The sequence below is a fragment of the Columba livia genome, chromosome 3, assembly GCF_036013475.1.
Source record: "Columba livia isolate bColLiv1 breed racing homer chromosome 3, bColLiv1.pat.W.v2, whole genome shotgun sequence".
NCBI lineage: Eukaryota > Metazoa > Chordata > Aves > Columbiformes > Columbidae > Columba > Columba livia.
In genome coordinates, this window is record NC_088604.1 from 112,443,365 (window position 1) to 112,460,503 (window position 17,139).

The following is a 17,139-nucleotide window of genomic DNA, read 5'->3' on the forward strand; positions in this document are numbered from 1 at the left end:
TTGCTTACGCTCTTCAAAAGTAGGTGCTAGAAGCCAAGAAGTGAGCAGCTCCTTCTGGGCCTTGGGAGAAAACAGCACTCTTGTTTATAATCACCATTCCCTGCTCAAGTGCGGCCTCTTTAACTTTCAGTTTTCTTATGCTTTACGACTCTTTATAAAATAACCAAGTACACTCAGGGAAGAACCAGGTTATGCATAAACTGCTGTTATATTTGCTGTGCTGCGCCCGTTTCTTTGCATGAAGATTGTGACTTTCCCGTCCTACAGCTAGTGCAGCTCCAAAACATGCAGTGATGGTTTCCAGCCCTTTTCTGCTACAGAAAAGGGCGTCTCTGAAGCAGCGTAACAAGGTAAGTGGCCAGAAATTTGCAGCCAGTTACAGACTATTGGTTCTCGGCTTTAATTAACCTTTAAACTGAATGATTATCGTCTTGTTCTGATGTAGAATGCAACATTTCCTCCTATTCTTGTGACCAGAACGAAGTGCAGTTTCCATACTGCACAAGGTGAAAGCATAAACTGAAGTGACAAATAATTCACTGGGCTTCGATACTCCCACCCTCCGCTTAAAGTGCAGTTATTTTTCTTGCCACGTTGCAGGTGACAATTTGTACCTCGGTGTGAGTTCAACAAAAAGGCTCAAGGAAATTGTTACACCAGTTTCACCAGCACCAGCTCCTGTAGCTACAGGCGCTCAGGGTGATGCTTAAAGCCTATAGGAGGACAGGTGGGAGTTGGGTGCAAGGAGACGCTACTGCTCCCTGTTTGCTACCCCTGGCAAGTCTTCAGCCTGACCCATTACATCAAAGGCATTTAGTGTTTCAGCTCACAGGTGAAACTACAGTGCCCTTGTGCAGGATTTCTAGACCTGCTCTACCCTCTTGCACTCACCTCAGCCAGACAACCACAGGCTCCGGCATTTAACAGCACAGGAATGACTTAGAAAAGAGAAAATAACCACCAAACAACTGGTGTAGCCCAAGTTGGTTTTGCAATGCTTTTATTACTGTATATATTAACATTGTTTTGGATAGTATGCAGCAGGCATCTTGACATTTAAGTTCATTTGTGCACTTCTCTGACGGGAAGATGTTTTACCCTCAACACACCTCCTTCTGGTTCCTGATCTCAGCAGCACTCACTACTCCTACTGCTCCCGCTCTCCAGGAGGAGCAAGTCACATTAGATAATGAATTATACCAACAAGCACATCTCTAATAGAAAGCACATCACTTTATTGTGAAGGTCTCAAGTGGAAGAGTTCAACTTAACCATGACAATACTTTAGGTATTACAATTGCCTGTTGATTGATGCAACTATGTTGAAGAAAGCTGTTAGCCAAAGTCATCCCCCCACCCCCCAAAAAAAAAGAGGATATTTGCACCAATTTTAGTTTATACCTCACAACATACCTAGGCTATATTTTTACTATCACAGGGTGTATTACTACTAGGGGAATGTTACATGGTCTTTCAAACATGAGACTATTTACAGAATAGGCTGAACATTTGAGTTTAGATAAAGCTGAACAATTTTACATGTATAGGAAGTGTTATAGGCTAGCTTTCCTGTGGCTTTTAGCTAGACATCAGGCACTAATGATTTGATTAGCTCTGTACAAAGAATCACACACTGTCCAAAACCTCTTGGCTGCTGGTTAGTTCCAAATTGTTTGACATGACATAGCGCCTACTGTGAGCAACAGTCTGTTGTGGGGCCTCACTGTCCCCATTTCAACCTTCTGATGTCTCTATGCATAACAGAATAGAAATTAAGCTGTTGCACTAAGAGTATTGATTAAAAGAGGATGGAATTAACAGCATATAGAAAAGACATAATATACTGGTAGAAAGTTACACCACCTCAAGGTTATTTTGAAGTCATTCATGTGAGGGAAATATTGATCTCTCCCCTACTTCACAAAGTGGACAGGAAATCCCCCACATCAAGTCCTTGAGAAATAAATTAAGTTCCAAGACTAAGTTAGGGAACTGTTGTACATTCCAAGTGCATTATGCCTCCATGAACATTGGTGGGGTGTTCCTGGTACAGCATATGTGCCTTAAGCACCACAACAACTCAGTCTTTTGGGCCATAGTCACTAGTTTTAGTTGCAGGGCAGGTCTCTGGTCTACTAGAAGGTTTGAGAGCCATGGCTGCACACAGATATGTTTTGTGCACAATGCAAGCCTGATTTCCCCCTTAGCCGTACAAATTAAGACAATATTTATCACCATACAGTTTGATATTACTTCCAATAAGTACAATATTTATTAAACATTTCTTCGGTTTTGTTACATATTGTGCAACAAATTACAATATTCTGCAGCCACAAATTATATGCCAAGTATGAAGAAACTATTAATCAGATAGTGTGATCTTTCCATTTATAATTCTACAAGAAGGAACTAGCAAATCAGATCTTACATATATCTTACTAAATTTTATGCATGGAAAGTGACAGACACTGTTGTGCTGTTTGATACAAAATGGCTAAACTTCATCTTCAGAAGACTAAACCTGACATCTAAACATGCCAATAGAAACATCAAAACAAAAATACATCCTAACCAACCACAGGAAACAGTCTGGTATCAGGAAAAGCAACAAGGATTACACGTTTATAAACCAGCACACAAAGGTTTAAAACAGTTCTGAAAATGAAGTTAGCTGTCTTGAGTCAAGGGAATAAAAAAAGTCAGTATTGACCATTTACAATCTCTGACCTTTGTGGAGACGGTAAGAATCTGTTGTAGTGCAGCTACATACAGTACAATTCAGGCAATTTTTTTTTTCACTTGGGTTCAGATTGCAAATTCATTGTTGTGAGACAAAAGGGGGGAGGCAAGTTTTAGCAGCAACCTCCGCTAGACTGCTTGACTGGAGTGCTCTGAATTTTAACATTGGACTTCTCTGCACCACCAGCTGTCGCTCCCGGACCCATTCGCTTTTTAATCTCAGCAGCCATGGTCATGAAAGACTGTTCTACATTTGTGGCATTCTTTGCACTGGTTTCCAAAAATGGAATTCCAAGAGAATCTGCAAATTCCTGCAAATTGAGAAACAGTGAACAGTAAGTTCATACACAGGTTCATACCTTGTTTCCTGGTGCACCGCTGGATAAATCAAGTTTCTAGACCACCACCCCACTCTCAAGCTCCTGTCTGGTACTATGCATTGCATCAACCGCTCACATTTATGGCACCTTGTTATCTGTCTACCAAGGTGCTTCCCAGCGCTAGAACTTGAAGAGCATTACAGTCCAGACTAGGTGCTCAACCAAGCAAACACACATCAATATGAACGTACCTTTGCTGTTGTATAGTCTACTACTTTCTTTGTGGTCAGATCACATTTGTTCCCCACCAACAACTTGTTGACGTTTTCACTGGCATAACGGTCTATCTCCTGCAGCCACTGTTTTACATTATTGAAAGACTCCTAGGAGATAAGAGAACTGTAAGCGAGATTCTTCACCAGAAGGAAAGCTCAGCACTGTTCAGTAATGACTGGGAAAGAATGTGAAGCTGTGTACTTATCGGTGTGATTCACAACCACAACAGAGAACTGAACATTAGTGCTACTGTATTTGTCTGCAGTGCAATATTCCCGATTGCCCCAGGACAGGGGAGTCGCCACAGGGTCTACAGAGCTCCTCAGCCCATGCTCTGAGCCCTACACAATTGGTCTGTCCTCCCTCACTGCACTCCCACACATTATTTTTCCCTGCTCCACATCCTGAATAGTCAACAACTTCTACCATCTGGGATTCTTCCTCCTCCTCGTGTAGCAGAGATAAGACAGCTGAAACCAGAAGAATCTCAGGCATTTACAAGGTACCCAGTATTAGGTGCAAACCATTGTTGTAGAGATGCTGGAACAACCTTCGACTCCAGAAGTGCAGAACTGCTGTGCTGAGCTGATATTCAAGTTAGTGATTGAAACCAATTTTTCTATTAATTCAGGAAACTCTACACTTCCTAAGAGCCCTTCAAACAGGACAACTGCACAAGTAATCTTCAAGAGATTCTTTCACAGAAAACACTGGCCTGTTTGTCACACATACTGAAAGTTATGTTTCAAATGCCAGTTTTTACTATAGACCAAGGTTAAAGTACATTCAGAAATCTTTCAACAGCTTCCACTGATAACCCAGACCTCCTGCTACCAAAGGCAGGGTGAGAAGTATTCACACAGAACAACCAATTACCTGCCCAGCAAGTTTTATGTTAAGTCTAAGGTAAAACTGCTTTAGAGCCACAGATCCCACTGCTCCTTTTATTTCTGTGTTCAGCCCCAAACCAGAGACTAACAAATATTTGGCTTGATAAACCTTAATGCAGCCTGAAGAACGTGGTCACTGTCTCCTTAAGAAGTGCAAAACTGTGAAACGACCAGTTTTATTTATTAGCCTAGAGTATTCCACCTGGAGAAACTCTCCAGGCACAGGTCTAACACTTACCTGATCTGTAACATCATACACAACTATGATGCCATGAGCGCCTCTATAGTAACTTGAAGTGATAGTTCGAAACCTCTCCTGTCCCGCCGTGTCCCACTACAAGACAAATAACAGGATCAGTTACTGCAGCGTAGCTGTACTCATGTTAACACACGAGTTTCCAGAAACACAGCTCAGCTCATCAGCCATCCCACTACAAGCATATCCAACTCACAGCTACAGAAGTGGCTCTGAAACTGTATGCAAATAGTTAAAATATCCTGATCTTCTGAAATCCTAAGAATTACACTTCAGTAGGCTCTTTTCTAGAAGTGCTCATTTGTTTGGTTTCAGACAAGCACAGTAAAGAGATCTCACTGAGGAAAACATTACATAGTTTTGACCCAAAACAGAAGCCACAGTGGTCTGAAGAACAAACATCCAAGCCAGAGCTTGAAAACCTGTTAAGGTCAGAGAGATGTGGGTGTCCAACATGACTCTTTCAGCTTCCCTGGTACAGGAGCTGAGCAAAAGCATTTAAAGGCAACATTTAAAGGCAACATCCACTTCAGAGGATGAAGTGCAACAACTCAAACCAAACCTGGTTTCCTTCTCCTGCTAAGAAAGTTAAGGGGGGACATTAGGTGCTTGCCCTCCCTCTGCACTAGGATGGGAACAGCACTCACCCAAACTTTTCTCTGCCTGGAGCCATGTTGAGAATACGGCTAGCTACATATTAAAAATAGTCAGACTCGTGGATTTCAGTAGCGAGAGCATTCCTAGTGGGCTCCTCTGGATGCGGGACAGCTACATCAGAGTCTGGAGGCTCAGACTGAGCCTTCTGGCCATAAACCAGACTCCTGCTCCACAACACAGCCTAGAATCCCTGAGTCATTGCCTTCAAGTCCTGAGAGCCTCTGCTTGAGCTGGAAGCAGTGGCTGACAAGGATTGTGTGACCTTGCATAGATATTAGATTTCATTACACCAGCCACCCTTTCAGACTGCTTCAAGACCAGAGCAAAGAACTGCCAAGTCTGTTCCCCTGCTTATTCCAAGCGAAAGGCCAAAAGCATAACCAGAAAACACCACCCAGCACTAAGGCAGACAGGCCAGTTACAAGCATTTGTCAGTTTTTCCATTCGGGTCAACAAAAGCAGAGTTTCCCGCCCTAGACACTGCAGCCTGCTATTAACAGCTGCTGTGGAATTCAGGCATCTTGGACAACAATGTGGTGTTCTTGCACTTACACAAATCCTTGCTAAATACTGCAGAACTACTCCGGTTTTGACATGAGAGCACTCTGGCATGGGTTTCCACCCTTCTTGAGCTCGCAGCCCATAGTGCCTTTTAAATATTCCATCTTTTTCTCCCCAGGAAAATAAATTTGTAACAAGTCATTTCCTTTTTCAGGCACACAGCCTTGACAAGCATCCTTCTTTACAGAGAGGTCATGGGAGGTCTTCTAATCTTGTAAAGACTACCTAGCCTCTTGCAACAGGGACAATATAACTTATTTTTTAATGATTAAAGTACAAAGATAACTACCAACAGCTATGAATGTAATTCTGTCTTCAAGAGATTAAAGTACCCAGGAGTTGAGAAATACTACTTACTATCTGAAGCTTGATTGTTTTCCCATCTAGTTCTATAGTTCTGATTTTGAAGTCCACACCAATCGTGCTGATGTAACTTTCTGTGTACGTGTCATCCTAGGAGAAAGAGTGAACATAAGTCAAGCCAGCCACACCTCTTCTGCACTCACCTATTTCATTATGCAACAGGCAAGCGCCAAGCAAACAAAAGTTCTTAATTCCTGAGCAAAACCAGTCTGATCCTTCATGGCAAAGTCCAGTAGGTAGCTAGGTATTTTCACTGAGTAGTTACTTTTCAAAAATTCTGCAGAGTTCTTTAAAAGCACCTCAAACAATAAGACTTATGTTCCAAAAACAAGTTAAAAAGCCTCTTTTCTGGAAATCCTGTAATGTTAAGTCCTTTTGAGCTGTAGTTTAAAAAACAGTCTCATGTTGGCAGATTGAAGAGCTACTTAGAATAACCATGATGGTTATTAAAACGCCTCAGATTTTTACTTTCCTTTGATGGTTTTTCATCTCTATTACATGGCAGCTACCTACAACAGGTCAGGGCTGTGCCTCAGTCACGCTCCACACCCAAATTTCAGACCCTCTGCTGCCACAGCTGGTTGCTAAGGCAGTTTAGAGTCACAGCTTGGGTATTTGTGTTGAATCCCCTGCTCTGCAGTCTGTGTAAATACAGGAAGGAAAACACAGCCCTGCTTTAGCAGCTCACAGGGACCTCACTGCAGCATCTCCACCAGGCCTTAAGGCTCACAGGAAGCGCTGGCTCAGTCTTTCCTACCTTCTAGCGATTGTTAGCTTGTAGTTTCTATTCCCAAAGTACCAGTAGGATAGAACTTCAGGTACAATACACCACAAAAGGCTCTATGCAACCAACAGCTATCACAAAAGCAAGGCATTTCTTTGGGTTGTGAATGGAAGACACCTTAGGTAATACATCTGCCTGAGGGAACATGTGCAAGTAAGAATAAGGCATTAAGACTTTAAGAATGACATTTATTTCCTTAACATTTTAATACTCAAAAGGATATGTTTTAAAAGCCTGATGCCATTTAAACTAGAGCAGGAAGAACGCAGGTAAGCGAATGCTGCAGTAGTTCCTTATGTCAGGGTAAAATAGCTTTGTTAGAAAGTCAAATTTCTAAAGGAAAAAAAGCTACTTATTTGAGAAAAACACCAGATAACTGAGCACAAACTTAAGCTGGCTATCAAAAAAGAAGCATTGGATTATTCACATGAAGCCAAAATTAATGCAGAGAAGCAGGCTAGACTGATCTGGGAGTGCTGCTCCAGCCTTGCTGTCACTTCCAACCCACTGCCTCCGGTGAGCAGAGCAGGTTACATCTCTCTGGTGTTCACACTGGTTTTAGTGTCTCCCTGTTCTAATACTGCGCATACTTGGGTGATGCTGTTTGTACACAGCAGACCACCATTTCATATTGATAACATGAAACACAGACTCTTTCCAGAGGTGCCTAAAGCAACTGTTTAGGCTGTGAAAATGCTGCCATCATCTTGCAGTAGTTACCAAACTCTAGTTTCTAAACTAATACCTTATATTCTCCCCCCCTCCATGACAAAGCTGCACTTTGGCATAGATGCAGATAAGGAGTTCACTGGAGTCCAGCTTTTTCTACTCAGCTGTCAGTCCCATTAACTTTTCCTGTTGACAGGAAAACAAAAGCTCCTTGCTTCAGCCCACCAGCAATTTTTACATTTATTACATACTCATTCACTAAAGAAAGCATAAGGCCTTGTTATTCCTAGAGTATTATTTAAATTCCTTCTCCCCCTGGCTAAGCAGTCAGTAGGCCATTTCAATGAAGATATCAAACTTCACCTGGCTGAAAATATTCAGATCAAGCAGTAACTGATCAAAGTTTTGCCCTGACACATTTGTACTCTTCATGCCTGAAGGCACACATCCCAGAATTTATGTATGTTCTTCCATCTTTAGCATTACACCACTAGCATAATGCTGGAAATTAATACATCTTCTCACTCAAATAACACAAAAATGAGACTGGACCTATTCTTGATATTATTTCTTTCCATATTACTCATGAACAAATACATCAGCTAGAAACAAATGCAGAAGACAAGATGGCTTTTCAATACTTTAATTATCCTTGGTATACCAGACCTGACAGACCATCAGTCCTTTCAAATAGTTGTTGTGGCAGAGAAATTATTGCTAAGTACTGGGTAGCTTTGTTACATGAAGTTTTCAAGCATGATCACTTACTGCAAACCTAAGTAGAAGGCAAGATTTCCCAACACCGGAGTCTCCAATCAGAAGTAGCTTGAATAAATAGTCACTGCAGAAGGAAAAAGAATTAAGTCACTTAATGAAAAACACCACCAAGAACCAAATTCCTTATAGCTAGCATATTATGTTTCAGAAAGGTAAATTACATCCCTGCTATGGAAGTCACAAACAACTACAAGCTTCTCTGTCCAGTTTAGACACTCTCACAATTCACCTAGTTCACTTGGTAAGGGAAATGTGAGGTAAATGCTCTGAACTCAGCATTTTTGTGCAGAACTGTGCCTTCCCAGGAAGGTGCTCTGGAGATATTAGTGTGACTATCACCAAGACTAACACACTCCTACTTCAGCCCTTTGTGGTCTAGCTAAGATTAAAATCAAGCTTTGCAATTAAGAGCAAACATCACCATTTGGTTGAGTGACTCAGGTAACATGCAAATGGTATTAACAGCCTGCTGTCTACCAGAGCCCTTATCTTTGTACCTTCTTTAAAGTCAAAGGCTTTATTCCACTCTCAAGCTTCACCAATGCCATGTAGCTGGCCAAAAGCAACCAATTCTTTCCTCAGTTTCAGTTACCAAATTAAAGTCCCAGAAGAATCCAAGAGCACAATATGCAATTTAAATACACAAACTATAAATGCTAAATTTAGTGGCCTGCTAAGGCAAAATAAACCTTCCACAATAGACTATGAACAGCTGACAGTGACCACACACCCCACTTGCCTTTCAGGAATTAAAGTAAAGCTAAAGCCATTGCCAGATGAGGATACATTCATTCTCTGGGGATGTCAGGTACAATATCAGTAATTCTGGATGTCTGGTGCAATACTAGTAATTCTCAAGTCACACTAGACAAGGTGTCAATTCTTTTTTTTTTTGCTTAATGTTGAGTCCTCTCTACATTGCGGGAACAAGCACAGGATCAATGACCAACCTAGCCTTATATTTCAAAGAGTAGTGAAGATTTCACTGTTGGCAAAACATCAGATTTTGTGTTAGTCATGAGACTAATGGGGCAGTTTACTACTAGAGATCAAGTAGCAGGGAAAAAGCAAGAAACCACCACTTAGAAAGCAAAATAACTTGTGTAAGTACTAGACTAACCTATTCTAGGTTTACAGCTCTTTAGTCCTGTAGCATCCAGGATTATGTCCTGTTCTCATTTAACCACGAGAGTTTGCAACAGATGTATTTCTATGTCTACTTCACCAAACTGAGACAAAGTGTACGCAAATGTCTGAAGTCACCTGTCCCCACCTATTATTCCCCAACATCGCCGTTGACTGCGGCTGGCAGGAATCCAGCCAGGAAACCGCATCCATCCCCAGATAACAGCCAAGCAGATGGTCCATCGCTCGAGTGCCCAGATGACCAGCATCATGGCTGGTCCCAGGCTGCAAGAACACGCTCAACCGAAACCTTCATCACTTCCCACAGCACTTCTCTAAGGCCAGAGAGAAGTCAAAAGTGGTAAATGCAGCAACTAATAAGCTGATCTTGAAAAATGCAACCTTCCCCCACAGTGTAAAGCTAAAAGCACTCAAGATATTAAAAAGTCAAAGGATACCTAGCAGTTTACGGTCACAGAACTTGCCACGCCACCTGTCATTTCATGCACTACTACAAGGCAAGATGGTTTTAGTAGAATGACAGTTATTAACCCAAACTGTTCATGGGAGATAAGTCGTTACATCACAACCCACATATCTTAACAGCTCCAAGATAGCTGAAGCACTATTACTGACCAGAGGCATTATTACTTCTCCTATTCTTACACTGGTCCTTACTGACAACATACACGTTTCTTGAAACTTGGGCCTACCCATACATTGACAACAAAATGCCCCCTCACAAGCTGGAGCCCCAAGTGCTGCCTCCCCGTGTGCTTCAAAGATTTTGTGTTTCCTGGCGCTCTATTTGCAGCAACTCCACCACAAGCACTAGATCAGTGTGGCCGAGGATGCACAGTTGTTCTTTAATTAAAAAAAAAAGTGTGTTTTAAGCCCACTGAAGTATTACAGTTATCTTCAGGTACACAGCCCTGCTGCCACTCCACCACCATCACGCAGGTACCAAGGCAAAGGGCTAACAGCAGCACCTGTAGCAAGAGACACATAAAACTCTTAATCCTCACTAATAACTCAGTTCTGAGAAATTCAAGGTAATATGGAAACGAAGGTCAGGTACAACAGCTGAGACTTGGTCTGCTGTTCAGCCTAGGCCTCCTCCCCCACAATTATGCATAAACCAAAGGCACAATTGCCTCAGCCTTCAAACAGCTCCTCCCTACTTCAGCAGGAAGTTTGGGTTGTTCAGTTCTCTGCAAAACCAGAATTTTCAGCAAACCTGAAGTGAAATTATTACTTACAGCAAGCATTAACACACTTGAAAGTATTAGAGCTTGCAGCATGTTATAATCCCCTTAAGAATGGCAACACATTAATATTACCACTATGTTGTCTTCACTAAAATTAGTGGAAAAAAATTAATTGCTTCCTAGGTAAGGCTTCAGCTAGGAGCCTGAAAGACCCACTTAAGAGCCTCCTTCTGCTTCCAAGGGGAATTCGGGTACCCCCAGCCCCCAAACATCAAGTAACTTATCTTCCTGTTATTCTCACTGCTAAACCAGCTCCCAAACAGATCTACCCTGCTATTAAATCTTTCACTGTTCAGAAGCAAACAAGAACAATAATGATTTATACACAGTGCTACAGTTAAGATAAAGCAACAAGAGCCCAGGAACCTTAAATACTAAGTTTGACATCTCTGCTATTAAGACTGTCCCTCACTCTGGGGCTTCAGTATTATCAGGAGCAAGTGACCCCTACCACAAGCTCATATGGTGACTTAAACCACCTGCCTCACCCCCACCAAAACCAGGGCCAGTGCCAGTCAGGCTGCGGCACGGCTGGGAACAGCCTCTACTGAGCCTCCTCTGTCTCCAGCCTAGAAACAGGTGCTGTGCCACCAAAACCTAGTTCTGCCAGATAAGCAAGACTGATGCTCAGACCTGCATAATTCAGAAATAAAGTAGAACCTTGCTATTTAGGTTTTAAAAAATTAAAATAATTCCATATTCCAAAGATATAATGTCTTCCTTTCTAAGCAGAGATTCTTTAGGACCTTTTAAAATACAGTAGGTGCCTAGAGAACCAAATGTGCAGCCTATGACACATGGTGTGATGCTAGGGACAGCAACAGTTGAAATCAAATAAAGATGAAAACAAGCCAGAAAAAGTTTTGCAGAAATCTATTTCTGGAATAAACTACACTGACAGAATATTTGTGTCAAGAGGTTCAATGGTAGTGAAGCGCCCAACAAGCCACACAGGTTAATTCCTGAATCCACTGAATTTTGCTCTTTAAAACTGAAGACTTAGCTCTTCCAGTTAAGGGAGCCTTCTTAAAGCAGGCCAAGCTATGCAGCGTAGCCTTCTCCACACTACATGGAGATAGTGTGAATTCAGATTTATCACTCAAATATTTCCCACCATTTATATAAGCAAGTAATTCTTAGCCTGCAATAGTGCAGCAAAGCAGGTAGGTATCATCAGTAAGAGCGAGGCTTTCAAAGGCTCCTCATGAGGAACAGGATATGGTAACTTCCTCTTGCCAAAGAGATAAAGGATAGATATGTTATGAAAAAAAAGGCATCTCCAACAGAACAGCCCTGTCAAATTTTTCAGCAGTGAAGCAGCATCCTCCTGTTACACGCATTTTCCACACAACAGTCAGCAAATTCAGAAGAAGGCCAGGAAGTCAAGTTTAGGATCAATCTGGCCAAATCCGTGTGGAACAAGGGACCTGTGGGTTTCTACAATGCTGTTGTTTATAAAAGTAGACATGTGGAGATATTTTTTTAAACACCAGGAAGGTTTTATGCCAAAAAAAGGCAAGACTAAGTAGTCATCTGTCTCCAACAAGGACTGCTGGAATCAGCTTTAATCACTCATGTCAGCTGCAAGTAAGTTCACTGTAAACAGGTACTCACAGCCTCAAATCCCCAGTCTTTTTTCTACCACCCCAGAAATTTTGAAGAGGAGCACGACTGTCACTCTGATTACACACTGCTTGTGTAAGTAAACAGAATCCAGAAGACGTAATGCCACTTTGCATCGCAGATTGCTGTTTAGAAAGGTTAGAACACACACACAATTTCAGATTATTCCAGCAACCCAGAAGCTGTCAGTAGATTGTCATCTATTGAACACTATCACTCAAGACTGAAAACCCCCACAAAGGTATTCTCCAACACTTCTGACGAAGGCAAAAACCTCCAGATTTACTCCAAAAAGCATTTCCTCATCACCCCTTGAAGAAGGTATCTAGAACAAGATCCAGACACTACAGGACACTGATCAAGATTAACTCCTGATACCACCTTGGATAGTTCACTCAGTGTTTACACTAGTCAGCCTACTACCTGCAAGCTGCAGAAGGGGTAGGAAATGCTAAACCTGACATGACCTAGTCACAGCAGAGTCAATATTGACATTTTCCTCATTTAAATACCATAAGGTGGGAGAAACACAGAAGGAATGCATCCCAGTGCTAAGTGGGCAGGTGTTTTTAGAATTTACCTTCCAAATGTTAGCACTGATATCTCATCCATCCCTTTTCGGCTCCTTCACTCAAATGCAAAAGCACACAAACTAGTTCACTAGGTTGTCCCGTGGCCCTGACATTTCAAGGAAGCTTTGAAGCACAAACTTCCTGCAAATCCTGGCAACAGTAGCTTCTAATCCTGTAACTTTAATAAGAAAATCAAAGGAGGTAGGTCTTTTTACTAAGAAATTTTAACTAGCTATCCCACTGACCTGTAAGAGTTCTGACATGCCCAGGAAAAAGGATTTGGGGCTACAACCAGATCTGAAGCTGTGATAAGGAAGTGAGCATGTGTTATATTATAGGCAAGGCACATCTAAAAGGACAAACAGACATCCATACCCGTTACAGGTAACCAGAAGAAATAAGTTAGAATCCTGTAAGTCTTATCCCTGGTTTAACATTAATCCAAGTATACATATTGCAGTGACAAACATTTTCTGTCCATCTCACCACGCCCTTCCCACCTCCTATCTTCATCATGCAGACACAACCCTCTCAGGAAGCAGCAATTTAATATTACAAATTAATCTTAAACTGCAGCTTTTCCTCTTTGTTTCACTTTCAAGAACTCAGCCATCACTACCACCACAAATGAGGACTCTTCACTGAGAAGGAGTCTCCCTCAAAACATTTCCCCCTTCTTTACGGCAGCATTCAGTATCTCATTGCAGGAAACTACTCTGCATCAGATTCTAGAAAGCTGAGAGGCTTCAGGAAGGGTAAAAAATAGATATGGAAAAAACCCCTTCAACCTCTTTCTGCGCAGACAGTGCCAGTGGCCTAACACTTTTCAGGCAGTCTGAAACTAACACTACAGAACCATCCGTCTGCATAGTAAGTTTGCATTTAATCCCACAAGTCATTACGATCTCAGAGGCACCAACAATTTGTTGGTGTTTCACCTGCTGACTACATCCAGCGACTGTTTTGGTGTTTTCCAAAGCCACACGAGCAAGCTTGTTATGTCATCTTGCCAAGATGTAACTTGAGTTCCTGGCTGTACCTCTTCATTTGCACAAACTCCCTCACACGACCTGATGACTACACTTTGCCTTCTACTCCTATTTGCTCTTCAGGTGATTTTTTTAATGGGATCAGAGTGCTTGCAACCACACTGCCATAAGCAGAGAGCACAGAAGTTGTTAGAAGTGTCATCCCTGAATGGAGACAATGGGTATCTAGAGCAGCAATGTCCTACCACATAGGGATTTCAGTACCATAGCTACTTGAGTTACATTAGAGGGCACGGTGGCTCCATCACGCCAAACGGAGGTGCCAGCAGAACCAGCATCAGTGAAAGAACCTTAAAAACACTCTTCAACACTGAAGTGTTGAGAGTGCAGCAGCTGGTTTTTAAAGTGCTTTTTAAACTAATCCTAAGTCTTCCCTCTTATTCACTCAAAAAAGCCATGAGCAAAACGAGGTTTATTGTGCCTGACATCCTGGTGGGAAAGCCACTGCTCTTACAGTTGCCAGGATACAGACAACTACTGACCAGAGAGCTCTGACATCCTCACTCCCGAGCAGGCCAATTAGAGAAAAATGCCGTGTTTGCACTGTGAGGTACAATGACCCTTCGGAAAACAAACAAGAAAAACCCTGTGCCATCACCAGGATTTCTAGGCAAGTGCTATTTCTGCTCAAGACAGCCCCAAGAGCATTTCATTATCAAGTCACGGCGTTGCAAAATCTACATAAGCAAGAAGTGTTTTGCAAGAGCCATGTGACACACACATGACTTGCAGCTAAAGTGAAGGGTGGACCTCTGACTAGTGAGCTGCCAGCAGCGACCGGCCAGGAAGATCGGCTTTCACAAAGAGCTGGTTTTTCCCCCCTCACTTGTTGTAGCCCGGGCTCCGATGTGCATTTTCCAGGCCGGGAAAATTCGCCGTTCGCTGCCCCGCCGGCAGCGCTCCCGGACGGGGGGCGGGATGCCAGACCGCCCGCATCGCCGGGCCCATCCGTTTAGAGCAGGCACATCATTAACTTTTCATGGCCCGCCGTGCTGCCGCCCCCCCCCCCCAACCGGTGCCCGTAACCCGAACCCCGGGGCCAGCAGCAGCAGCGGGCCGAGCGCCCGCCCCCCGGCGCCCAGGGCCCCCGCGCCACCGGTGACCGCGGGGCCGCCCGAGGCCTCAGGCCCGGCCCTTCCGTCCCCTCCCACCCGGCCGCGCCAGGCCCGGCGGCGGCCTCACCCCCCCCACCCCCGGCCTGCCGATGTCGGGCAGGGGGCCGAGCCCGCGGCGGGACCCCCGGCCCGCACTCACTATTCGGGATTCATGCTGGACATGTCCGTGGGGCCCGCGGCCCGAGGGACGGCGAGCGCGCTCTGAGGGGGGGCGGTCGCGGCCTGGCACCTCCCGCCGCCGAGGCGGGCGCTCCGCGGATGCAGGCGTCCAAGGGCTCCCGCCTTCGCCCGGCGCTCGGCTCGGCCTGCCCCTCCGCCGGCGCCCTGCCCGCTCCGCGGCCTCCGCGCTCGCTCCTCAGCCCAAAATGGCTGCCAGAGCCCAACCAGGAAACGGGGCGGCCTCTCGCCGAGCAGCGCTTACATGGCCGGGGGGCGGCGGCGGCGCATGCCGGGAAAGCGAGTCCGCGCCGCCGCCCGCCAGCGCCGCCGGGCGGCCGCTCTGAGCGCCGGGGGACTCGCTTTCCCGGCGGCCCCCGCGGCGGCGCCGGCGCATGCGCCCTGGCCGGCCTTTCTTCCCTCGGCCCCGTCGGCTCGGCGCGGCGGGCGGCGCTGCTGATTGGCCGGGGAGGAGCCGGCCGGGGTGACGTCGGCGGGAAGACGTGGCAGCTCGGACGAGTCATCGCGCGGGCAGGGGAGGGGCGTGGCCTCGGCGGGCGGGGCGGGGCGGGGCGGGGCAGGGCGCCCCCCCGCGGGCGGTGCTGGGCAGCACCGGGCGCCCCGTCCAGGGAGCAGCGGGGTCGGGCGGGACCCCCGGGCTGCGGGAAGGGGCGTCTCCCCCTCGCAGGCCTCCCGCCCTCCCGGGGTCCATACCCGCCGGTACGGCCCAGCCAGTTGTTCATTTTTCCCGGGCCACAAGGAGACCCCGGGCCCGTCTTGGGGGCTGCGGGTGTCCGGCACCCCCGTTACCGATGGGGTGTTTCCCAAAGGTCTTTGGCCAGGGGGTTTGTCGGGAGGGACGAGCCAGGAGGGGAAGGGTTGTGAACATTCCAGCTCTAAAATGAGGACAGGCAGGGAGGTGGGGACCAGGGAGAGAGCAGGACAACCGGCTCTGCTGCTTGCGGTACCACTTCGTGTGGGGTGAGGGGTGAAAATGGAGGCATCGGCATAAAAATAGGAACAAGAGGGGTGTCTGGCAGCACAACGACATCTCCAGGGGAGCAGGGATCGGTAGGAGGTCAGACCCCTTTTCTCTGCATGCATTACTAATAATCCCTTTTTGCGCTGCCGCTGTGTCTTATCAAAAGCATTTTACAAGTATTAATTAGTCACATTTTGTAACACTCCTTGGGCACAGTAAATATTGCTATGCTCATTGTACTGCTGGGAAACAGAGGCATGGAGAGATTGTCATACGCTTGGGATCTTGGAACAAACGTTAAAGCTGGAAGAAATCAGAATATAGCACCTGGTTTTCTGGTCAACCACTTAAAACAAATTCTTCCTGATTATCGAGTTGTATCGCTGTCATTTTTTGTTGTTCATGCTTTCAGATTTATTCCTAACAAAGTCGTAGCCTTTTCAACATCGTCAGAAAACACACATCGCTGCAATGCTACACTTCATTCTAGGCTCGGATGCCGAGCACCGCTAAACCTCACAAGTCTTAACAGCTCCTCATAATCAGCTGGGGAATTTAAATCCCCACTAAATACATGTTATCTGATGTTATTTCATTACAAAGGGCATAGTATAATACATTGACCAAAGTTTATCTTCCAACTGGTTCAAAGGACAGGAGGAGCGATGGGCACACGGATTGTGACGTCGCTGCAATCTCCGGGCAGGGAGGCGCGTGTCGGACTTTGTGCGGCACGCTGGGCAGCGCTCCGGCAGCCAGCTCGGGGCTCATCCGTTCCTGCGGCTTCCACCGAGCTGCACGTCACCAGCCATGTCAGCACACCAAGGGACCACCGAAATAACCCACGGGAACAGGAGCCTTTCCGTTGGACACTAACACAGCTGACGCCCCAGAGGAACTGAAATTTCACGGTCTCATCCTTTTTCTTTTCCTCACAAGAAGATAATGAAAAGTTAC

General features: G+C 45.2%; 1 protein-coding gene across 1 annotated transcript; it reads right to left on the reverse strand.

Moving 5' to 3' along the window:
- Window positions 1-983: 983 nt before the first annotated feature.
- Window positions 984-15,434, reverse strand: RAB1A (RAB1A, member RAS oncogene family). Its single transcript, XM_065059842.1, has 6 exons — window positions 15,184-15,434; window positions 8,284-8,356; window positions 6,057-6,152; window positions 4,464-4,559; window positions 3,311-3,442; window positions 984-3,050 (listed from the first exon to the last, which is right to left on the reverse strand). Exons 1-6 carry the CDS (start codon window positions 15,204-15,206, stop codon window positions 2,853-2,855), a joined length of 618 nt encoding a protein of 205 aa, XP_064915914.1. The 5' UTR covers window positions 15,207-15,434; the 3' UTR covers window positions 984-2,852.
- Between the last annotated feature and the right edge of the window lie 1,705 nt (window positions 15,435-17,139).